Genomic DNA, 24,838 nt, shown 5'->3' on the forward strand with positions numbered 1-24,838 from the left:
GTGATGTGTGAGGTATGGATATCATTTTATTAGTTTAATTTTGTACCCAGTTGAAAACTTCCACAACAGGCCCCCCCCCCCCCCCCCCCCCCTACTACACACCTAAAGCAAATTATTTTTTTTTTTGTTTTTTTTTTCCCCCTTTAAAAACCCCCCCACAGGCCCCCCCCCCCCCCCCCGTGTAGAAGCTACATTTACCTAATTGTTCTTTAGTGTTTTGGCTGTTTCACACCTAACAATATTGACAAAAATTAAAATGTGCATTTATTTATAGTCTTTATAAGGATTTGGTATATTCTCCAAAGAGTTATACATTATTAGGACCAATTCTAGTCCTCAGTACTGGAAATGAGTGTGTAGTATTTTTTCATGTCATCAATTGTCCCCCCTTTCCCCTCCACTCATTTTGGTTTTTCTATTTCTGTCTTTACAGGTCACTTTTCTCTGCAGCAATATCATTCATTTTGAAAGTTTACGAACGAGAACTGCAGAAGCCTTAAACCTGGATGCTGCATTATTTGAACTAATCAAACGGTGTCAGCAAATGTGTTCATTTGCATCACAGTTTAACAGTTCAGTCTCTGAGTTAGAGCTTCGTTTGTTACAGAGAGTGGTGAGTCTTAAGTCTTCGTAGGAGTAAAGCGACTTGGTGATTAAAATAAGGCCAGTGTTAAACCATTAAAATCCATTCAATGTATTCACACAGTTTATGTTTCTTGAGCATGTACTGTGTGTAAGATAATGTTATGTGGGATACAGTGATGATTAAATCTTGCTTTTTTATTTTTACTTTTTTCCTTTTTGTCTTTTTTTGTGACCGGTAACGGGATCGCAACCCTCAGTGTTGCGCCCACACCGCGACCGGCAACGGGATCGCAACCCTCGGTGTCGCGCCTGCACCGCGCTCAACCAGCAAGCGGACAGGTCTCTATATGGGATCCAAACCCTCGGCGGGAGCGCCGCCGCGCTCCCAAGTGCCGCACTCCACCAAGTGTGCCACCGGGCCGGCCCAAATCTTGCTTTTATCCCTCAAAGAACTTATTACTTAATAATACAATGAATGAAAAAGTGGAAAGGATTCTCAGAGCTAAAACCAAAGTACTGTGGAAGTTCAGAAGGGAGGAGAACGTATAGGAAGTGACAGGGAGAGTAGTAGAAAGAGGGCTAGTGTGGGATGAGTGCTGGAAAGGTGGGTTAGTCGAGAAAGATCTAGATAATAAATTTGGTGTTTATATTTTGTGGGAATGCTTTGGCTGTGTACTAGGAAACTTTGGTTTCATTTTCAGAAAGTTATTTAGAGTGAATTTAGGGACCTGGCCACAGATCATCTTTGTCATTCCAAATATATTTCTGAGATTGGAAAGTTAAAGCATTTATACCTTGTGTGATTATGCAGAAAGGTTAAAAATCTTAGTCTGTATTTCATGGATTTTTGGAATTATTGTTAAGTACTATTTTGTAGATAATTGATGCCTCAGCAACTGAGGTTTTCTTTGTGTTAGCATGAGTTATTAATAGCTTTTGATGATGATGAAGAAAGAACTCTTAGATTATTCTAGTTGGTACTTAAAATCAAACAAATACTTGTTTTATTTAGGACACCAGTCTTGAACATCCTATTGGCAGCTCTGAATGGCTTTTGTCAGCACACAAACAACTGACTCAGGATATGTCTACTCAGAGGACGATTCAGACAGAGAAAGAGCAACAGATAGAGACGGTCTGTGAAACAATTCAGAATCTGGTTGATAATATAAAGACTGTACTCACTGGTCATAACCGACAGCTTGGAGATGTGAAACATCTACTGAAAGCAATGGCTAAGGTAAGACCAATAACATCAACACACATTTATTCCTCCTCTTTTGTAAAATTACAAGTAACTTTATTTATGGAAAAATAGTGACATTTTGTAAACAAAAACAACTCTCAAGTCGCATCTTCCAATTTGTTTAACTGAGTTAATTCATGTTTTCATCCATTATTTATTTAAAGCAGGTAATAATATTTTGATTTTTGTATACAGAGAAACTGAGGCTTGAAGAAATTGATTCACTCAGTGTCATATGAGACTTGAACCTGGTCCTAATGTTTATATCTTCAACCTCTCTTTCTTTTCCCCCACCTGGACCCCCAAACTCATATAATTTACCTACAAAATGAATGAAATATTGTCTCTTCCCTTCACCTGGTTAGTAAGGAAACTGAGCCCCAGAAAAGGCTAAGTTACTTCATAATTACAAAACAGTAAATAATTTAAAAATAATTGTTGAGGGAAAAAAACATTTTTCTTAATCATTAATATATTGATTCTAGGATGAAGAAGCTGCTCTGGCAGATGGTGAAGATGTTCCCTATGAGAACAGTGTTAGGCAGTTCTTGGGTGAATATAAATCATGGCAAGACAACATTCAGACAGTTCTGTTTACATTAGTCCAGGCTATGGGTCAGGTTCGAAGTCAAGAACATGTTGAAATGCTTCAGGAAATCACTCCCACCTTGAAAGAACTGAAAACACAAAGTCAGAGGTAAGAATGCCATCTGGTCAAAATTTATAAAATGTAAACAAAACATCTAGGTATAAGCCTGTGTCTCTTGATTTAATTTTTTGAGTTTTGTTCATATTTTTTTTGTTATCTGCTAAAGCATTTCATAAATAAGCCATTTTATTTTGTATTTCAGTATCTATAGTAATTTAGTGAGTTTTGCATCACCCTTAATCACCGATGCAACAAATGAATGTTCGAGTCCAACATCATCTGCTACTTGTCAGCCATCCTTTGCTGCAGGTAGGAAAAAAGATCTGAATCTTGATCTGTTAATGATCAACACATAGATAAAACATTTAATTATAAATGTGTCTAATATGTTTATAGTAATGTTTATAAAGAGTTTCCTTAAACTCTCTCCACCTCAAACTGAACAGGTTTTGGCTTATCTTTAAAAATACTCATGAGAGAGTAAAAAGACCTTGTATTCAAATGACCTAAAGTTGAAAAATTAAATCTATTTTTATTTGTAGTTGATTATTTAGTCTGGAGTATTTACCACTATGGCCACCTTTTGCCTGCTTTCTTTGCCCCAGCCCCTCCACTTTCTGTTTACCTGTAAATTGAGCCACCACCTCTTTGTCTGTAGCAGTCCGGAGCAACACCGGCCAGAAGACTCAGCCTGATGTCATGTCACAGAATGCTAGAAAGCTGATTCAGAAAAATCTTGCTACGTCAGCAGATACTCCACCAAGCACTGTTCCAGGAACTGGCAAGAGTGTTGCTTGCAGTCCTAAAAAGGCTGTCAGAGACCCTAAAACTGGGAAAGGTAATTAGTTAGAATAAGGATGACTTAAATTTTTATACAAAAGGGTGGTTTGACTTACATATGTTTTTATTGCTTCATAGCTGTGCAAGAGAGAAACTCATATGCAGTGAGTGTGTGGAAGAGAGTGAAAGCCAAGTTAGAGGGCCGAGATGTTGATCCGAATAGGAGGATGTCAGTTGCTGAACAGGTAGGTGACTCTCCTTTAAACTTGAGTTACACATTTTAATGCTAGCGGGAAGGTATAGGTTTAAAGATACCCCTCATCCATTTCCTTGGTAGTTCAGGAAATAAGGAACTTAACTCTGTTTTAAGGATTCAGGAGATTTTCCATTCTGGATTTGTCAAGTATTCACCATTTTACTCTGACCCTTTCCTATTAGCACTTTCCTTTTCCCCTAGCGCTCTTTTAAGTGAAATTTAAGGTGTGACCTGAGCCACCCATTTCTTTCTGACTACATAGTTAATTTGCATTTTAAAGAGGACTATCTGAAAGTTTCAAATGAAATGAGGATATTTTGAGTGCAGGAATAGTATCTGTAAAGTGTCCTTGCAAATCAGTGGATGTTTCTCTGAAAGTCATTACTGAAATTTTCTTAGTACTATTAATATTGTGTATGTAAATTTGAGAATGATTTTCCCCCCAGCTGTTTATTTTGAAAAATTTTAAATCTACAGAAAAGTTGTAGGAATGTCCATATACTTGTTATCCTAGACTGACCAGTTAACATCTTCTCACTTTTGCTTCATTGTTCTTTGTGCGTGTATGCATTCTTATTTCCTTTAGTATCTAGAACAGTTTCTGAGCCTTTTCCCCTTCCTTTTCCTCCACATTTGACCAGTTAACATCTTCTCACTTTTGCTTCATTGTTCTTTGTGCGTGTATGCATTCTTATTTCCTTTATTTCCTTTAGTATCTAGAACAGTTTCTGAGCCTTTTCCCCTTCCTTTTCCTCCACATTTTTGATGTATTCAGACCAGTTGGTTTGCAGAATGTGCCTCAGTTTGTTTTTGTCTGATATTTTCCTCATAATTTAATCCAGATCCAGCATTTTTTGGCAGGAATACAACAATAGTGATGTTTCTCAGTATTTTACATCAAAGGACACATGTCAGTTTGTGCTGTCTTTGGTGATGTTAAGTTTGGTGAAGAGTGGTGTCCTCCTGATTTCTCCCATTACAAATGTATCTTTTTCCTCTTGGGTAGAAAATTGAGATTGTTAATGTCCTGTTTTCTAGTGTTTGACATCCACAATTCAATTTTAACATAAGCAAGGAAATTTTTATTCTTTTAAATACTATTACATTGTTGTATAAGACCTGGACTTAAACTCTTCATGGGCAAGAGGTTTTTTAGAAATAGTTTTGTAAAGTTTGTCAAAAACCATGAAAGATGTTCTGAGTCAGGGGTATCAGAAAATTTCTGATAGATTAATGGATTGTATAAGGTTAATGGATTGTGTGCTTTATGTGTGTACTTTTTGTGACCAGTAAGGGGATTGCAACCCTCGGCGTGGTATCGCCCGAACCGCGCTCAACCAGTGAGCTATATAGGATCCCTGTATAGGATCTGAACCCGCAGCCTTGGCGCTCCCAGCGCCGCTGCGCTCCCAGTGCCCCATTCTCCCGAGTGAGCCACAGGGTCAGCCCCTTTTTATATATTTTTTAACTGTCCATCTTAGTTTTGTCCATCTTTTTAGAGGATGCTTGGCTATCGTGCTTTTTATTCTGAAAGTTAATAAATTTTATATGAAAGTTAAGGGGCTCACAGGAGCGGGGTAAGTATAGAGTCCTTTGCACATAACTTTTGGCATAGATGATAATTCAGCAGGCATATACTGAGCATTTACTGTATGATTGAACCCTCGTGGATGCTCTGGATATAGAGATAGATATGTGTTTCACTGTGAAAGAAAATTTGTGTCAGAATCAACAGACATTGGTTGAGCACCCACTGTGTTCCAGAATCTGTGCCAGGCTATTGTTTATCCTTGTGTACCACCTAAGCATTTACCCAGTGGCTTCATGTGTTTTACTCCAAGAGCATGTGTGGCGTCAATAGGGTGCTATCTTCCTAGGAGGATTCATAAGGCTCAATGGGGTTGTAACTTTCCCCAGATACACATCTTGTAAGCTGTGGAGTTTGGGGAGAAGCCTAGCTTACTTAACGCTGTCTTTCTACCATAGCAACTACACATCCTTTGGATAATTAATTTTGGTGATTAGAAACTTACTCTTAAACAATTCATATAACTCACATATACACCATGTCCTTTCAAGTTTTAAATGGCTTTAAATACTATTCCTGCTTATTTTTACAGGTTGACTATGTCATTAAGGAAGCAACTAATCTAGATAACTTGGCTCAGCTGTATGAAGGTTGGACAGCCTGGGTGTGAATGGCAAGACAGTAGATGAGTCTGGTTAAGTGAGGTCAGACATCACCAGAATCAACTCAGCCTCAGGCATCCAAAAGCCACACCACAGTCGGTGGTGATGCAACTGGGGGCTTACTCTGAGGAAACCTAGGAAATCTCGGTGCACTAGGAAGTGAATCCTGCAGGACAGCTGCACTCAGGGATACGCCCAACACCATGGCCTGCAACCCCAGGGTCAAGGGTCAAAGAAAGAAAGCTCACCGCCTGAACACGGAGATTGTCTTTCTGCCACAGAACAGCTGCAAACGTGTCAGGAGGTTAGCTGTGGAAGGAAATCGGGATGCCGTGGAGCACAGAGTGATTTGGAACTCCATTCCACCTGACCCTGTGTGTACAATCCAGGCAAAACCATACCCCGCTCAGAAACAGGGAAAACTGGGGCCGCGAAGAAATCACAGCCACGGAAGATTTGATGCATTCAGTCAGATTCTCGTGTAACACTTGTTGCTTGGCAACAGTACTGGTTGGGTTGACCAGTAAGTACAAAAAGGCTATGGGATACGAATTTCAGAAATGGACTGAAAATGGAGAGCTATGTAACAGATACACTACATGGGAAGAACTTACTTCTGAAATGAAGGGAAGAAAAACAAACCATCCTCCCCGCCACTTATCAATTCCCCCTTTACGTAATCTAGTAGATTAGCCATCTTTCAAATTCACTTTTATTTCAATCCTTACATTTCATATACTTCCGTCTCGATGCTGTTAACAACTTATATTCGGAGAGATAAATTTCTCCAAAACCACTGATAACATGGAAAATTCAAGGATTGTTTAAAGGTCTGATGATCACCTACAAAATGTAATTCTGGTTATTTAAGTCATTTCTGTGAATCCATCATGTACAGTTTCCAGAATTGTTACTGTGCATTCAAAGTAATGAATCTAACAGACATTTGATTTAATGTACACTTCCCTTTGCTTATAGTGTGCATTTTTTGGAGGTCATTCAAATTTTCCCTCTTCTGTGATTGCTGTAGTTTCTTTCATAGAAAGTAGCTAACCCAGTGTAATCTTTTACCTTTTTAAAAACCAGGATAAGAGTACCTATTAGAGTTTTACATTGTTGATGACAGATTAACAATAAAGTGATGTTCTGGTGGAGGTAGAGTGAAATGTTTTTTAATTCAGTTTTCTCATTTGATACTTTTAATTTACAGTTTGTAAATTAAAAGTGCTTCAGTTTACCTGGCATTTTAGGACATATTACATGGAACATCAGCAAAAGCAAGAACCACCAACATCTTTTATTAAGTTCAGTTACTAACGTCTGTGAAGTCCTTTACTTTTTGCACGATTTTAATAGCTTGCTGCTGTTCAGTAATACATTATGGTGAATTCATGATCGTTTCCTTAAATTTGTCATTGCATTTCAGTACTGGCTATGTAAGCTAAGTTCTTGATCCAACATTAAAATCTAGACTAGAATAGAATTCTTAAAATCACATTGTCAACACAGAATAGAACACAATTAAAATCTTAATTGTTTGAATACATTTTTCCTGCATTTTAGAGAGGAGGACAGTAGTCACTTTCTAATTGCCAGTCTTCACAGTCAAACTTGAAAAACATTAAGGAAGAATTCCACATACCTCTGGGCCTTTTCTGTATTCTGATTGCCACACTGATCTATAAATACCCCTGAGAGAATGTGTTTTGTTATCAGTGCTCTCTTAATACTATAAACAAGAATTGCAAGAAAGGAGGTATTTTCGAATCCCATGTGTTCAATAACAAGTTGTTAAGGAACCCAGCACATCAAATTTTATTTGTTCATTCATTTTGAACCTTATTTTCACAATCAAAACAACCTAGCTGGAATAGTAATGCCATATTGTATTTTGCACATTGCTGTACTTCCTAGAGGCTCTGGGAGCTCCTGCATTCATCACTCAATTACCTCTCCTCTTAAGATTAAACAGTCTTTTCAGCAACATTCTTTATTGTCACAAGGAAAAACTTTTATTACAATGATAAGACCAGTTCATACCAGTTTGTCCCTATAGATAGTATTCAGAAATTGCTTTCTCTATGATAAAGAAAATCAATGAAATAGGTAAGTTTTATTGCCTGTGAGTTTCAGGCTTCAGAGAGGTTCTGGCACCTTATCCAAGCAAAAACAAGACAGCTTTGTTTCAAAACGTGCCTCTGGTAAATTACCTGTCACTCTTATTTAAAAGTGGTCCCCCAGAGAATAGTGTGGCACTGTACAGTGTGTGTTTGGTTGCAGGGCAGATAGGAGTAACAGATGACTTCAGAGCTTGCTCTTTACAGTACTCTGGACAAGACCCTAGTCTGGATGGTTTGGCTTCCTCTGAGATGTCATTCTGCAAGTAGCCTTGCCATTTTGAACTTTTCTGAGAAACCTCATGAGTTAGATTGAGAAGACAGGACTATATTTGGGGATTATCTTGTAAAATAATGTAAGAGTGCTGTAGATATGAAGTCATGCATTTTCAATTACACAAAATACCTGTGGAAAACCAGGGATCTTCTCCTTTCTCTCAATCTCTTTCTCTCTCTCTTAGATTCAGGGGGTACAGAATAACCTACAAACAACCTCTTCAAAGTACCCTTGGAAATCGAAGTTTATTTTAAGTTTTTTGTTGTCTTTGCTAGAATTGCCTAATTTTTAGTTGATTTTACAAAGCTGTGGAGGCTTAGCAGTTCATGGAGCTATTTTATTTTTACTCTTTTCTTTGGTGTGCCTTGTAGTTTGTCATTTCTGGTCATGAGTTCTTAACATAGTTTGCTAGATGATTGAGATTCTTTTGTGTCTGACACTTGTGGTGAGTTGTTTTTGAGATATGTGAGATTTCTTTGTGAAAACTGATAATCAGGCTCTTGATCTGCTTCCCTAGATTGCTTTTTTAGAGCCTAAACCCTGGGTTCAGGGTGAGGGTTTGTAATACAAAGAAAAACTTCCATCACTTCTGCCCTTAACACTTGCCTCTGTTATCTAAGCTTAGTAAGTTTTCTTAATATTGTCCAGTGTTTGGTGTTATCTGCATTGTTTTTGTTTTGTTTTTTAATTGTGGTTGTTCTGATGTGTGAAATTTAAGGAAAGAGCCATTTAAAAATGCCAAGCAGGGCAATGTAAGTACAGCCAAATATTAGAGTTGATGTGCAATCTTAAGTCCTTTTTAATCTGGGGTATTATAGGCAGTACTTTAAATTGAAGTCTTCCTAGCCTGTTTTCCTCCACATTTTTGTAATTACTCTGGGGGCTTACTTGTTTTGGCGGTACTAAAATCAAAGGAGCTGGTTCTTCTTTTCTCCCGATTCTTTTCATATTAAAGCACCTGCAATTAGCCTGTTAGTCCTATTCATATACATCAAATATCAGTGAATGCTTTATCAGCACATTTGAACATGTGTTTTACCAAAAATTAGTGTGTGAAAACCAGTGTCCCATTTTATATCTTGTTGAGCTTGTAAAATGTCAATAATTTAGAATTAGGACTTTTCCCACCTTAAATCAAGGAGGTAGAATTATTATTAATGCAAGGGTCACATAAAGAAGGTAGATTTTGTTTTCAACATTTGGGTAGTACTAGAAAGATTCCTCCTAAGGGGAAAAACTAGCAAGCATCACAAATTTTTCTACACATTAGAGGGAGGGAAATTCACTAAATTCACTCATAAGGGGGTGTGGCACTTTTTCTGCTTTTTAGGCCTGAATAACAATATTACCCTCCTTATTTACAAAAGGGCAAACTGACTCTGATTGAGAGAAGCTTTATAGGTTTCCAGGGTTAGTTGTACAATGTGAACAACTTAGGGTTCTTTGCTTTCCATGGAAATTTGGCTGGGCTTACTAGAAAAAAGCTCTTTGTTGTGCTAATGTAAATGTCATACAGTTAGCTCGATTTTTGAAGATGGTAAATGCATGTTGTTCTGAAATGCAGACTTTCAGAATGTTTTTCTTTCAAAACAGGCTGATTAAATATAGGGTCCCCCCCCCCTTTTCCTGACAGTTGAAGTTTCAGCTCCTGTTTAAAGTTGTGTTAGTTATTTTTTCTGGTTTAAATTTCCCTTATATTTCCACCTGTAATGTCAGTGACAACATCATACTTCACCTACTTAATTTACTTCTACCCCTATTATAAAAGTAAGTTGAGTTGAACTGAATATTTCTTGTCCTAGTAATGTATAAATAGTGGCTTCTCTGTACAAAAGGTTATAATGCCTCCTGATGGATATAATTTTGTGATTGTACTTAAGATTAAAAGTTGAATAAATCACACCAGCTTCCTGAAAATGTTCATAATGCATCATTTGGAAAACAAAAATACTTGCCTACTTTTTGCATATTTGCATTAACATGGCAAAGATTGTATGAAATACCTGTTTCAAAAAATAAAAATTCAGTCTCAAAAGACATAGCACTTTAAGCTCTGAATTTATTGGTCAAAGTAGATTACAGAAAACTTAATTTTGGAACATGGATAGTATTTTTTTTTTTTAAAGCAATACCTCCAAAATTTTTTTTTAATAAAATCTCAAAAATGTAATGTTTTACTCTGAAGGTTCTGTTGTAGTTTTGAACAGCAGTGGAAATTTTACTTCAATGGAAAGGTTCTTAATATTACTAAAGCCCAATTTATTAAGCTTAGTTTTGGCAATATTTTAAAAAATAACCTGCAGATCATTATTGACAATAATGTGTATGTATGTATATCCTGGGGTGTGGAAGCTGTGAAGGGAAATAGAAAATGGCCAGTTTGCTTCAGTATCTTGAAGATTGCATTTGTTGCTGCTAGAGTATGTTAGGATTTATGTTAACTGCTTAGTCATCTGGTACATTTCAAAAGATTACATCCTGTTTTTGTAGGACAAAAGAAGCTAAAAAAAAAAAAAAAAAACTACATTAAAGGTAGGTTTAGGCTGATTCGAAGTTTAGTGGAAGACCTTAGGCTAAATTTCACTGAATAACTAAAATTGGAAAGAGGTCTGGAAACACATTCCTTGAGTAACTGCTGAGTTGCTTCTATTTCACATGCCTCCGTTTCCAAAGCTAATTTTGAAAAGGCTTCCTTCTTAAGTTGTACATAGGGAACTTGGATGAAAACCAGAAGTGTTCTGTAGCAAAAGCTGATTTCCCGAAGTGGAAATGTTTTTAAAGCCTAAGAACTCCTTGGCCTTCTCTTTTGGAAATGGATGTTACTGTGCCTCTAGCAAGATTGTGCGTTCAGTGCTGAACGTTTTCCCTAATTATGTGGCTGCTTATTGCTTGGGTCCTTTTGTCCTTAGGTGGAGGAGGGCCTGCTCCTCAACCTCCGTAGCTTTCAAATCTCCCAAATGTCTCTATCAACGGGCTGCTTTTACCAATACAACCTGTTTTTTCCCCAAACAGTTCCCTAAAGTGGCAATTTATTGAAGAGATGCTACTCGCAAAGGCTTTGCTTTTTTTCTCAAGTATTTCAGATTCAGATGCTTGCTTCCCCCCCCCCCCCCAAAGATCCATGGCAAATTTCACACACTTTCGTGAAATTCACAATATTCCTGCCCTTGCCCAGTTTTTTTTACTGGCACTATGTGGCCTATAACTATGTTCTCTCACACGTCTTCATGACTTCCCTGAACTTTTTAAGAACCTGGTAGTTACTTAAGGAAATGCTTTTGAAATAAATTTAAATTCAATGGCATAATATAGGTGACTCAAGGTTGGAAGTTAATTTACCTGGAACAATCCGACCAGGCCAACATTTGGCATGATTTTATTTGTATTGAATAATGGAAATCAAAGCACTTGTTAATGCATTTTGGAATCCCGGATAAAAAAGATGGAGAAGTGTCTCATAGTTCATCTAGTTCCTAAGTAGCTTATGAATTCCGCTGCTTATTACAGGGCTTACATCCTCCCTTAGCAAGACCTCTAATGTAAAGACGGTCCTGTCAAAACCAATTCCTTTTTGCAGAGGAAGTTTTGTTTAGTAACTGACGTGCCCCACAAAAAATCTTCCTAAAGACCAAATATAAATAACCCACTTTTATAAGTCGGTGTATTTTTCACACTTTTTCAAACTATGCCGGGGATCCTCCCCTCCTACCTACCCTCGGCCAAAGTCAAGGCCTTATTTTTACTGGGTAGGAGAGAAACACTGCAGCGAAATCCAGATAAACAGCTCTTCTCGCTTCTCAAAACCTCATGAGGCGGGCACGAGTCACAAATCCGGGCTAAACCGCTCAGAGGCTTGGCTGGGGCGGCTGGTGCAGGGAGGACGAGGGGCACCCGGCTGGGGCGGGGAGAGGGTCCCAGGCGCAGGGAAGACGAGGGGCACCCGGCTGGTGGGGGAGACGTCTCAGCCGGCCTCCCCAACTACAAGGAGGCCAAGTGTCACACGCCCATCTCCGCCCTCCGCCTGACAGTGCGTAGCATATTTCTTCCAGTAGTCAATTTTCCAGAGAGGCTTCTTGGCTGCTTCAGCGGAAAAAGGTCCGAGAGATACCTTGGCAGCCAAGCCTGGGGAAACTGAGGCCAGGTGGCGTCTCCAGCAGCGGCGGTTGAACCGCTTCGGAAAGCCCTGGGCGGGGTGTCGCACATCCCCTGGGCGCTGATTGGTCACCCCCAGGCGGCTCAGCCTCTCTCCTTTGACCTCGATTTCAAGCCATGCGCTGGGCGGCGGTTGGTCCGGTTCCCCTTAAGCGTGAGCTCGATCCGCCCAATGAGAAGTGGGCTTCGCGGGTGCTGTCGGGAAAGGCGGCCGGCCTATATAAGCGGCCTGCGGGGCGTTCCCTGGCGGTGACGGAGTCTGTGTAGTTCTTGTGTTGCGGTTCGTGTCTGGGGGAGGCTGAGCTCGCTGAGACTGCACCTCAGGGGCGATGGCGGAGGGAGATAATCGCAGCACCAACCTGCTGGTGAGTCCCGGCGGCCTGTCCCGAGGGAAGCGAGCGGGGCCTCCCGACTTCGTTGGACTCAACGGGGGGGCCTCCGAGGCCTCGTTCCCATCACCTGCGGCGGGCCTGGCTCTCCTCTCCGGGTTCCCGGCTCAGGAGACTACTCCTGGCCCTCGGACTACTTGGTGGCAGTCACTAGCCTTGTCGACCGCTAACATTCCCTGGGGATGGTACGCCACCGGGGAGGAGGGCGCGTGATTAGTCACCATGAGTAGGGGTTGAGGAAGTGGGAGAAGGGGGGCTGTGACAGAAGCCTGGGGTGCAGCCTGGAGCAGAGGCCGCGAGGGGCCTGCCGAGCGCTTTTGGGGCCCAGGCCCCAGCCGTATCCGTGCTTCTCCCTCTTTGATCTTAACCTGGCTGCGCCTTCGATCTTTGTCCCTTAAAACTTGGGCAACGGTGAAGGGTCAAAGGGCTGCTGCCGAGAAATTCTGTTAGAGCTGGCACAACTTAAAACAGGGGGTGCAAGCTCGCGGGGGGTGCGAGCTCACCGCGGGGAACTGGGAGGGAGGTCCAGCTGGAAGGGCAATGGGAGGTTCTGGCGTTTGTCTGGAATTTGGAAGTTTGGGTTGTCACAGGACGACTGGAGACAGTGAGGTCGTATCGTAGGCGGACAAATTTAATTCATTATGAATTTAACTGCACCATCTAGGCAAGAACAAGAGAGAGATCCTTGAATTTCCTCCGTTGCCCTTCCCCAGGAAAAGGCAGGCCACTCACCAGCAATGAAAAGAATTTAATTTGGGGCTTTTAAATTTCCAAGAGCCCAGATGCTGACGAATTAAGTGACTTAATTCGTCGAAACTGCAGGGCAGTTTTGATTGTGCATGACGTTCACTTTGCATTGGTTTTTAGAAATGCATTGCCTGTCCTCTTAGAAACACCCACACACACCTCCACACACCCACGCACCCACCCACCCATAACCCCCAGCCTGGTTCCTTTTAAGAGGATTAATTGAGGCACAAAGACGTTGCCCAAGTTCTATTGAAATGACAGATCCTGGCCCAGAGCTCCTGATCCTCAACAGAGCGGTGTGACTTTGAGAGCAAGGTCTTTGGTCTTGGATTTCCTGGATTCAAATCTGATAAACTTCGGGTATCTCAGTTTCCTCATCTGTAAGATGTAGGTAGTAACAACACCTTTTTAAGGTTGATGGGAGGATTAATTGAAGTATAGGTATATAAAATGCTTAACAGAGTTCCCAGCACATAATAATCTCTTATTTAACTAGTATGAATGGCAGAAATATTGAGGTCACATGAGTGATCAGTGTGGCATAGATAGCATATTTTTAAAGATTAACCTCCATTGTTCTGTCATTTGTATATTTCCCAGTGATAACATTTATAGGGACACTTGGGTTTCTTGTTTCAATTTTTTCTTTCTTTTCCAAAATCAGCTTAAAGGCTTTTACCACATTAGCTCAACCTAGAGGTCCATTTTCGGTTGATTGTCAGATTTGCAGAGCAAGTTGTCCTCCTGAGTGATAAAAACACTGTACTGAGGAGATATGTTGAGCTTAAAATGCCACATATAATTTGGTGAAAGTAGTATTCCTTAACTGTGCAATGAATGCCAACATCTAAGTGATTCCATTACACCAAGAGCTATTTTAGAAATTGAATGCTGTTCAGGGAAATGCTTTCCTAATGGATTTAGAAGTAAGGGTTTAAATCAATGAAATGACAGAAACAGGTCGATTCTAACCACCTGAAATGAACAAATTTAAAATCCAACTTTATCAGTACTCTGGGTGTTGCCACGTGACTGTGCATGACTCTGGGAAAGTTAGCCATTGTCAGCTCACTTTCTTTAAAACGAGTCTGATTGTCCCTACCTTGCGGAGCTCTGTAAAGATGATGTTACATGTGTAAGTGAAGAGGAGCTGGTGGTTGGACTTGGAAGGTAACCATTAAAGGATAGTTTTTCCCCCCTTTGGTTTCCGTTTTGGTAACAAAATTGCAGTTTTCTGGAAACTAACTTGTTTAAGAGAGCCATTTGGTTTATATATTTGGTGCCTTAGAAGAATTTAACTCTCTGTGAGCCACAAAAATGTTGAGTGGTAAAATGATTGCTTTAAATATTGAGCCAGTTAGCTCAGCTGGTTGGAATGTGGTGCTGATACTACTAGGGTCCCGGGTTTGATCCCTCTATGGGCCAGCTGCCGAAAATAAATAATAAATAAATGTTGATTGTGTGTAGGCTGCAGAGACTGCAAGTCTGGAAGAGCAGCTGCAAGGATGGGGAGAAGTGATGCTGCTGGCGGATAAAGTCCTCCGATGGGAAAGAGCCTGGTTTCCACCTGCCGTCATGGGTGTGGTTTCCTTGGTGTTTCTGTAAGTGAGCTATTAGATTACTGTGGGTTGTACTTGTTATTTATTAATAAAGGCTCAGGTACATGGGCTCTGCTTATGGAAGCTCCTTAAGTCTTTTGTAATACATAATCCATAAAGAATGCCTTTTCTTAACAACTAGCTAGAGCAGGAAATAAAAATAAAAAATAAAGAATGCCTTTTCTTACAAGAGTTTTGCCTAGTTTTCAGAATTTATAGAATTTATGCAAACTTGGTAACCTAATATAGTTGTATAAATCAATGATTCTCAAACTTTTTGGCCTCAAGACCCTTTACACTCTTAAAAATATTGAGGACCCAAAAGAGCCTTTGTCTGTAGATGTTTACATTACTCATTGCAGCTGTGGTGTCATCTTTGTCACGAAGCCCCTGGAAAACCACTTGTGAGAAAATTAGAGAATGGCAGATAACATCTTTGAGAACCAGTGAACTATGTGAATAGTTAAACATCTCCAGCTAGGAATAATGACTGTGTTTTTCTAACCATTGTTAATTTTTTTTTTAAAAAACAGGATTATCTACTATCTAGATCCATCTGTTCTTTCCGGTGTTTCCTGTTTTGTTATGTTTTTGTGCTTGGCTGACTACCTTGTTCCCATCCTAGCGCCTAGAATTTTTGGCTCCAATAAATGGTAGGTGGCATAATGATTTGGCAGTCTAATTTCTGAGAAGTTACTAAACCTGGTGGCTATGATGAGTATGCTGTAATTAAGAGCAGACAGTTGTCTAACCATCAGCCTAGGGGTTAGAGGTTTTTGTTCGTATGTGAAAAATGTCTTAGCTGATTGAGACATAAATCATGAATTTCCAGCACTTACATCTCCATAGTTCTTTTATGGTCTACCATTTATTTGGACTTTTTAAAAATTTCTAGAATTTTTTATTAAAGTGCCTTTTTTAAAAGTAATGTTTTAACAAGGGTTACAGAACTCATGATGAATCTTTTTTTTTTAATTTAATTTTTTTCCAAAAAGTTTTTTTTTTTTTTTTTGGTGGCTGGCCCATATGGGGATCTAAACCCCTGACATTGGGGTTATATGCATTATGCTCTAACCAACTGAGCTCACCAGCCATTCCTCATAATGAGCTTTCTATAAAAGTTGGAAATTTACATGTTTACATTTTCATTGATATTTACTATAATATAATATTAATTTCACAACAAATTATTTTTGAATGAATATGAAAATGGTAACTGGTAGATTTTTATCCACATTCATTTAGCAGTTATTTATTAAATGTGTACTATGTTAGGCACTGTTCTAGGTGTTCTGAAATATTTTGACTTTTAAGACTGATCTCATGTTTAAGGCTGAGATGTTGAGACATTGAGGCAGTGGTAGTTAGCCAACTCTATACCAAGTGCTTCAGAACAGGTTCAAGCTGTATATACAATTGGGCTGTTGATTTTATTTATATCACGCTTTGAATAATTGCTTATGAATTTCTAAGATAAAGTTAAATAGCTAAGGATCATATTTTAAAGTATTTTAATTCTCTCTGGGAGGTTGAATTTCTCACCTTTGATCCAAATAATGAGCTAGATACTGAAATAGATGTTTTTCTCCCAGCTGCTATTTCCCCTTGGTTGTTATTTTAATTTGATTAGTACTCTACTGGTGCTTTTAGTCATTTGTTTCTCAGATGATAACAAATTGTAAAATAATAATGTAAAAATCAGAATTTTAAAAGTGTACCTTTTGGATCTTTAAGAACAAATCTCCATATTTTGGGGGAGTTTGCTTAAATTCTGGGATAATTAAACATGTTTGTTTACCCATAGTAGAATGGATTAGTGTTAGGTACTGTTCTTTGAATTGTTTTTCACTTGCAGTAAGAATTCATGTTTTGTTTGGGGCAAATTTGTGACCATACAGTGTAACAAATTTAATAAAGGGAATCAACCACTGACCTTGACTTTATTAGCCAGATGACATTCTAATCTGTTAATTTGTAACTCCTGGAGGTAAGTTTTCAGAAACAAAAACTGATAGTTGTGTGTAATCAGTTGTGACTCAGTTATTTTTATTTTATTTTATTTTTTTCCTTTTTTTTGTCTTTTTTCGTGTCCGGCAACGGACCGCAACCCTCAGTGTCGCGCCCGTACCGGACCAGGACCGGCAACGGGATCGCAACCCTCGGTGCTGCGCCCGCCCCTCGCTCAGCCAGTGAGCGGGAACCGGTCTGTATGTGGGATCCGAACCCTCGGCGGGAGCGCTGCCGCGCTCCCAAGCGGCGCACTGTAGCAGTGCGCCACTGGGCCGGCCCGTGACTCAGTTATTGATGGAGCTGCAAATTTTATTTTTTGATCCTAAGGGTAAGAAAGAATACTGTGTTGCATAGCCATGATCTAACCTTGACTATGGGCAACATAAAAGGTCTAATTGTTTATAAGAAGTTCCAGAGCTCAGCAGAAGGCCACCTTCCTTATCACTGCAATTTTACAGGGATGAGGACTAGAGGAGGGAAGACAATGCATCCCTCAGCATAGGGCCCACTTAATAGCAGCCACATATCTGTGTAGCAAAGACAGTACAAAGGTAAATTTTTCTTATCAGAACCAAGAAAAATATAAATATAAAAGGCATTCTTGGAGGGGCTTATTGGATTTTTACTGCTATTTTGTTTGTTGATAATATTTTCCTTACTAGAACTAAATTTATAAAGAATTTTCATTTGAGCTATTTATTGCTGCCTTTGCATAAAATGTATGGAGCTCAGGTGGGGGTACTGTGCTTTGAATGCTAGTTAGTTATTATCTCATTGAAGAGTGCTCAAATAATACTGGTGAGATTCTGATGGACTACAAGTAGGATTCATTAGGATCTGAAAAATAATAGGAATAGAGAGACAAGATTTACACTGATTTCTGCATGGTCTATAGAAGTTGTGGGTTGTTATTGGCCAGATGCCAAAAAAACCAGTCGTGAGTCTTTTATTACTATCACTAACCAGATGTGGCTTCAAGAATAGTTTACCATTACTTTAGTATATTAAAAATATTTATACACATACTTTATGTAAAAACTTATTTTACTGATATAAAAAATATCTTTTGGGCCGGCCCGGTGGCGTACTGGAGAGTGTGCCGCTTGGGAGCGTGGCGGCGCTCCCGCTGAGGGTTCGGATCCCATGTGGAGACCCGTTCCCGCTCACTGGCTGAGCGCTGTGCGGGCGCGACATCGAGGGTTGCGATCCCGTTGCCGGTTGCGGTACGGGCACAACACCGAGGGTTGCGATCCCGTTACTGGTCACGAAAAAAGACAAAAAGGAAAAAAAATAAAGATTTTTTTTTTCCTTTTTTGTCTTTTTTACTGACTGGTAACGGGATCGCAACCCTCGGTGTCGCGCCCGCACTGCGCTCAGCCAGTGAGCGGACCGGTCTCCACATGGGATCCGAACCCTCGGCGGGAGCGCCGCCGCACTCCCAAGCGCCGCACTCTACCGAGTGCGCCACCGGGCCGGCCCTAAAAAATATCTTAATAGTGCGTGGACTTTTTCACCTGCATATGGGGAGCCATTGTTTTTTATTTTAACTTTTTTTTAGAAGATAGTTGTTTAAGAGAATGGTATATTTCTGTCTAAAGATTTGCTTATAGCAAAGGTGAAAATTCTTCTTTTAGGACCACTGAACAACAGCAAAGATTCCATGAAATTTGCAGCAACCTAGTAAAAACTCGACGCAGAGCTGTGGGTTGGTGGAAACGCCTCTTTACACTAAAGGAAGAAAAGCCTAAGATGGTACTTTCTCTGCTTTGACTTTTTTAAGTAAAGCAAAATTTGATCTGATTGAGTAATTTTGACGTCATTGTAATCTAAGGATAACCTTTATGTTTTAATAGTTATAGTTTGATATTTATTATCCATTGGTTTAATTCCTAAGTACCTTCATAAGTGTTCATCTGTATTAGACTGAATCATTGAGAGTTAAAAATCACATTTTGCATTTAATTTTTTATTCTAGCAGAGCAAAATATTTGTTTCTTTTTTGTTAGTGAAATAAAAGACTTATACTTAGAAAGAATCTGTTCTTTTATTATTATTTTTTTATTTTATTTTATTTTTTTTCCTTTTTGTCTTTTTTACTGACCGGTAACAGGATCGCAACCCTCGGTGTCGCGCCCACACCACGCTCAGCCAGTGAGCGGGAATGGGTCTCCACATGGGATCCGAACCCTCGGCAGGAGCACCGCCGCACTCCCAAGCGGCGCACTCTTCAGTGCGCCACCGGGCCGGCCCTGTTCTTTTATTTTTCACCTTGACATGGGGTTACTATATGAAGTTATTAATTGAAAAAGTGATATAATTTATATTATAAACTATTTAATTTATACATAGAATTGCAGTAATTCTAGGGAGGGAATGTATCTGAATTCTACAAAGTAGATCTAATGGAGTTTTAATGGGGGTTTATAGAATATATAGATTTTAAAAATCTAGGTATTTTTAAAGAAAAGTCGTAATAACAGCTAAATCATTTTCCAATCTTTGAAATAAACTCTTTTATAATTGACAAAAATGTATATATTTATGGTGTACAACATGATGTTTTGATAAATGTACACAGTGGGGAGTGGTGAAACAAACTCTTTTATACAGTCATTCTCCTTAGTCTGTTTTTGGGAATTGATAAATGGTTGTTTTCATTTTCAGTACTTCATGAGCATGATCGTTTCTCTTGCCATGGTTGCTTGGGTGGGACAGCAAGTCCACAACCTGCTTCTCACCTACCTGATAGGTAAGTCTTTGAGGAAAAACTACAGGCACATTCTGGCCAGTGAAGTCTAACTGTAACTTAGTAAACAGATATGTGAGTACTTACAAGTTGAAGGCACTTATCCATGAACTGTGGGAGTAAAGAAAGATGACCTAGACCCAGGTCCTCATTTTCAGGGAGTTTATAGTCTTATAGGAAGTGAAGACAAAGAACATCATGACCAAGTTAGAAAGTAATGTGCAAGAGGTAAAAATAAGCAGTAATTATTATCTGAGGATGGGGAGAGTATGATAGAAGTTTCTGGGGATAAATAAGAATGCATTCCATATTGCTTCCTCCCATTGGAGTGTCTAACAGTCTGGGAATCTACCTCCTTTAAAATATAATAACCTTAATAACCTTGCAGGCTGGTTAGCTCAACTGGTTAGAGCACAGCCTTGTAACACCAAGGTCAAGGGTTTGGTTCCCAGTACCAGGCCAGCCAGCAGTAAAATATAATCTTCAGGAAGTTAATTACTGCCTCCTTAATTTCGTTTGTTTATTTTTTAAGTGACTTTCGTACTGTTGCTTCCTGGACTGAACCAACATGGAATCATTTCAAAGTACATTGGAATGGCCAAAAGGGAGATAAACAAGCTTCTCAAACAAAAAGAAAAGAAAAATGAATAATGCATCTGCTTTATTCAGTGTGATTAATGGAGTGCACATTGTCCCTGGGAACAGTTTCTACTATGCTATCTGGATACTAAAATGTTAACAGAAGTAGCTCTTTGTTCTCCCTCACTCTGCCCTTAGTTAAAAGAAACTCACACTTGCCAAGTACGGCTTTATGCATAGTGTCTTCGTGTCAGGTGTAGGTGGGTGCATTCTATCAGTTGGCTTTGTACAGACAACTCATTAGTGAGTATGATTTGTTTTGATTTTTCTCACCCAGGGTTAATGAAATTCTTACTTTTGGACAACTTCCTTTAAAATAATATAGTGGTGAACTTTATCCTTTGGTACAGTTAACAGTGACTCTGGATAATTGTTCAAGTTGGTCTTTGCTTTAGCTAGATGCAAGGCAGTGGTCTGTGGCTACAGGAAGCTGGTTCTACTGTCTGCTTCCACAGTCTGCTTCAAAAACTGTCTGGCTTTATGAATATATGAGAGACCAAGTTGACCACTTCTGATGAAGAGACCAGTTAAGATTCATTCCTCATTCCGTTTCTTTACTGGGGGGAAGAATCCCCATGGAATTAATGAAACTAAATCCATGTGTTTCTCCCTTGTGTAAAATAGCAATATGTAGGAAACACTGTTCCTTTCCTTCCAAAAGGGGAATCTAACATGCTTAGAGCTCTTGTCCCATTGTACTCAGACTTCAAGTTAGTAACTCCTTAAAGGCTTTTTAATACCAGATTTCCAAAGGGTTTTATTTAGTATTTTTAGCATACTTTTAATTTCAGATTTTCAGCTGATTTAAAGTACACAGTAGATTAAGACTCATGTCTATGACCTTTACTCCAACACCAGCCAGTAAAGGACAGAAGTCTTCCTATGTTCACCCAAGATTTATTTCATTAGAAAATAATCTTATTCTACTAATTATTTTTATTTTTATTTTTTTTTAGTCATTAATTTTTGAGAGACCAGAATAAGCATTTAAAACTTAAGCCTCAAACTTCTCATTTTATGGTAATACTGGCTGTTTGGTTCTCATAGGTTTGGCATAGGAGATAGTGACTACACTGGTGTCTGACCTTTTCCTTGAATATTTCTCTGAAAAATGCAAGGGCTCTTGGTGAGAGCAGACTTGTGATGATAGCTAGTTGGCCTCTGGTCTACATAGATTTTGTAACTTCCTTTGGAAAACTTATAATCATTCTTTCCCTCTCAGTAGTTAGAAATTTAGAGTAGTTGAAATCTGTAGAAATGAACCTTTGAGGGCCAAAAATGTGACATATTTGGGAACAGTTCTTAAATTGATTAGCTGTAAGATAGTTTTGTGAATTTATTGCACTGATGCTGTAGAACCTGTACCTTGTATATCTGTCCCTAAATAAGTGTCATTTTCTTCCCTTCAATATTGCTGTAAACAGTGGTGCCCATTGTAGCATATGTTTGATTTTTTTTTTTTTTTTCATATGAAAACTACCTTAATTTAACATGTGTTTCCTCATTGTAAATAAGCCTGTCTTTCTACCTGGGTTTTTTTGTGTATACATGTTCTACTGATTAACTACTTTTGCAGTTTATTATTTCTTCTACTTTGATTTGTGAAAAGGGGGAAAAATAAAAAATCTGGAGTCTCTTCTTGTGTCTTATTTTATAACTTAGCCAATATGTTTACATGATTGGACTTATGAGTCTGATTAATGAACTATCCTGTGATCATTACATGCCTATGAGACATTCTTTAAGAACATTACGAAATAAAAGGCTTAAACTTATTCATTCAGCAAACGTCTAGGCACCATGCCAGATGGAAGAGTGGAAGAGGGAATACAATGACCGAGAGGGACCAAAGATGATGTGTGAGAGGACCAAGCTGGAAGAACGGGCAGGGAACAGCACATGCTCAAAAGAGAATGCCTGTATGGGTACTTCTGTGCCTCAGGGTCTAGCTCAGTGTTTGATACATGAGAGGTGCTTAGTAAATAATTGTTGGGTGACTTTCATCTGCACCTTAAGTGCTTTAAAATTAGAGCTCAAAATGGATTTTTTTTTTTTCCTTTTTGTTTTTTTTTCGTGACCGGTAACGGGATCGCAACCCTCATTGTCGCGCCCGTACCGCGACCGGCAACGGGATCGCAACCCTCGGTGTTGCGCCCACACCACGCTCAACCAGTGAGCGGACTGGTCCCTATATGGGATCCGAACCCTCGGCGGGAGTGCCGCCGCGCTCCCAAGCGCCGCACTCTACCGAGTGCGCCACCGGGCCGGCCCATCAAAATGGATTTTTTATCTTTGAGTTTCACTGTCTACACTTGGTGGGTCCTGGGAACAGATTTGATAGCAAATTAAATCCTAAGTTCCGGGCCAGCCCGTGGCTCACTCAGGAGAGTGTGGTGCTGATAACACCAAGGCCCTGGGTTCGGATCCCATATAGGGATGGCCGGTTTGCTCACTGGCTGAGCGTGGTGCTGACAACACCAAGTCAAGGGTTAAGATCCCCTTACCGGTCATCTTTTAAAAAAAATAAAAATAAAAATAAATAAATAAATCCTAAATTCCTCACTCCAAAGAGAATGGATCCTTCTTTGGAGATTCCTGGGGGTTTGGTGATATCTAGACAGGGAAGTCTCAACCCAGGGTCACCACGGGCCTCCCCATCATTGCCTGATGTTTTGAAATGCTGATCTTTCACCATGAAGCTGTGATTACTGCTCAGGTCAGTCTCACCTGGCTGGCTTCCTTCCCAGGCCAGTTCAGCTCCTTTAAAGCTGGACTCCTGCAGTGCTGCTCCTGTGCCAGCTCTGGCCACAGCAGAAGTCCCTTTTCAACACTTGCCCTGGTCCTGCCTCCAGTGGAGATCCTGTTATCCCAGAGTTCACAAGGAAGAAGACCATTTGAAATGATTTGTGCCAAGAAAGGTGAAAGGATTTGGGAGTTTTTTTAAGAGATGATTCAATACCAGCAGTTCATCTTCCATATGTTACCATTGCTTCAACAACTCAGATTATGATTGATCTTGTTGGAAGACCTCTCAGCAGGTTCCATTTTGCCTCCAACACAATTACAAACTTGTAAGGCAATTTGTATAAATGGCCTATTCTACTTCCACTCTACCCTACTTCCCCATTGCAACCCAGCCATCCTGAAATTTCTGTCCATCTCTATACAATTCCATGCTCTTTGAGCTCTTAACTAATGTTAAGAGGGCGCTTGTTAGAAGCCTAGAATACCTATTGCCACACATGCCCTTCTAATGTTTTGGGATCAGGTAGACATGATCAAAATCTCCACCAAGTAATGTAACTAGTGTCATGGACAAGTAACCATTTTTTTTTGCTTTAACTTTTTTTTTTTTTTTTAAAGATGACCAGTAAAGGGATCTTAACCTTTGACTTGGTGTTGTCAGCACCACACTCTCCCAAGTGAGTGAACCAGCCATCCCTATATATAGGGATCTGAACCGTGGCCTTGGTGTTGTCACCCAAGTGAGCCATGGGCCGGCCCTTGCTTTAACTTTTTAAGTTAGGGCAAAAATTTAAGATTGAACTTAGTTTTCTTGTGAAATGGGGAAAATAGCACAAATCTCACAGCATTTGTTGTGAGGATTCAATGAGTTGATCTATAGGAAGCACTTAGTGGCAGTCATGAACTGGTAGTTATCAGTACACTTCGTGACACATCAAATGGCACTTCTCTGCGAAAGCTTTAGTGGCTTCCCAGGCCACCTTTATATTCCCACAGCACTTTATATTGCCATCTTATATGGCGCATTGTCCTTTACTGTTGTTTAGAGTCTGTCTCCCCTACTGGGAACTGAACCTCTTAGGGGCAGAAAATGATAGTTTTCTCTCTTCAGTACTTGGTGCAACACCGGACACATGGTAGGCACTAGTTAGATGTTTGTTGAATGAATGAATGAATGAATGAATGAATGCAGTGTATAAAGACACAGTGGATTTATTTTTCTATTTACAGTAAGGCTCTTGAGAGTAAGTAATTTTTTTCACTTAACTCCCCACTGTTGCTAAGGCCGTCAGTTAAGGTGAACTCCACATTTTTAGTAAACAGAACATGCTGTAAGTGTACAGGGAGCCAGTTCTTCAAGAGAATTATTAAAATAATCCTTTTGTAATGTAAATGACAACTAGGAAGTGCTGTTTCCCTGAGATGTTTAAATTGGGAGCTTTGCTTTCCTGAAGGTTCACCTGTGATTTGAGAAGTGGAGGTGGGTGTGATAGTCTGAGACAGATGCTCCTAGACTTATGATGGGGGTTACTTATGTCTCAGTACACACAAGTAACATTGAAAAATCTTAAGTCTGGGTCTGTAACTAACATTGAGCACTCTGCCAGGTTTTGTGTTAATTTCATTTATACAGATTCTCATTTTATCCTCACAGCAACTTCCCGTGGTTGGCAGTATCATCCCCATTTTACAGATGGGAAAACTGATTT

General features: G+C 39.6%; 2 protein-coding genes across 2 annotated transcripts in view; both read left to right on the forward strand.

Annotated features, from left to right (window-relative positions):
• SMG1 (SMG1 phosphatidylinositol 3-kinase-related kinase) overlaps window positions 1-10,139 on the forward strand; it is a 96,582-nt gene extending 86,443 nt beyond the window's left edge. The window contains exons 57-63 of the mRNA XM_008576207.1: window positions 434-613; window positions 1,598-1,825; window positions 2,317-2,528; window positions 2,683-2,789; window positions 3,139-3,318; window positions 3,399-3,505; window positions 5,637-10,139. Of these exons, the coding sequence (XP_008574429.1) occupies window positions 434-613; window positions 1,598-1,825; window positions 2,317-2,528; window positions 2,683-2,789; window positions 3,139-3,318; window positions 3,399-3,505; window positions 5,637-5,714 (1,092 nt within the window). The 3' untranslated portion in view covers window positions 5,715-10,139. The remainder of the gene's footprint in view (window positions 1-433; window positions 614-1,597; window positions 1,826-2,316; window positions 2,529-2,682; window positions 2,790-3,138; window positions 3,319-3,398; window positions 3,506-5,636) is intronic.
• Window positions 10,140-12,508: 2,369 nt separating this feature from the next.
• ARL6IP1 (ADP-ribosylation factor-like 6 interacting protein 1) lies at window positions 12,509-22,020 on the forward strand. Its single transcript, XM_008576208.1, has 6 exons — window positions 12,509-12,617; window positions 14,859-14,992; window positions 15,523-15,642; window positions 18,634-18,751; window positions 19,664-19,748; window positions 20,278-22,020. The coding sequence occupies exons 1-6, from the start codon at window positions 12,582-12,584 to the stop codon at window positions 20,394-20,396; spliced, it is 612 nt and encodes a 203-aa protein (XP_008574430.1). The 5' UTR covers window positions 12,509-12,581; the 3' UTR covers window positions 20,397-22,020.
• The last annotated feature ends 2,818 nt before the right edge of the window (window positions 22,021-24,838 follow it).

The sequence above is a fragment of the Galeopterus variegatus genome, unplaced genomic scaffold, assembly GCF_000696425.1.
Source record: "Galeopterus variegatus unplaced genomic scaffold, G_variegatus-3.0.2 Scaffold1311, whole genome shotgun sequence".
Classification (NCBI taxonomy): Eukaryota; Metazoa; Chordata; class Mammalia; order Dermoptera; family Cynocephalidae; genus Galeopterus; species Galeopterus variegatus.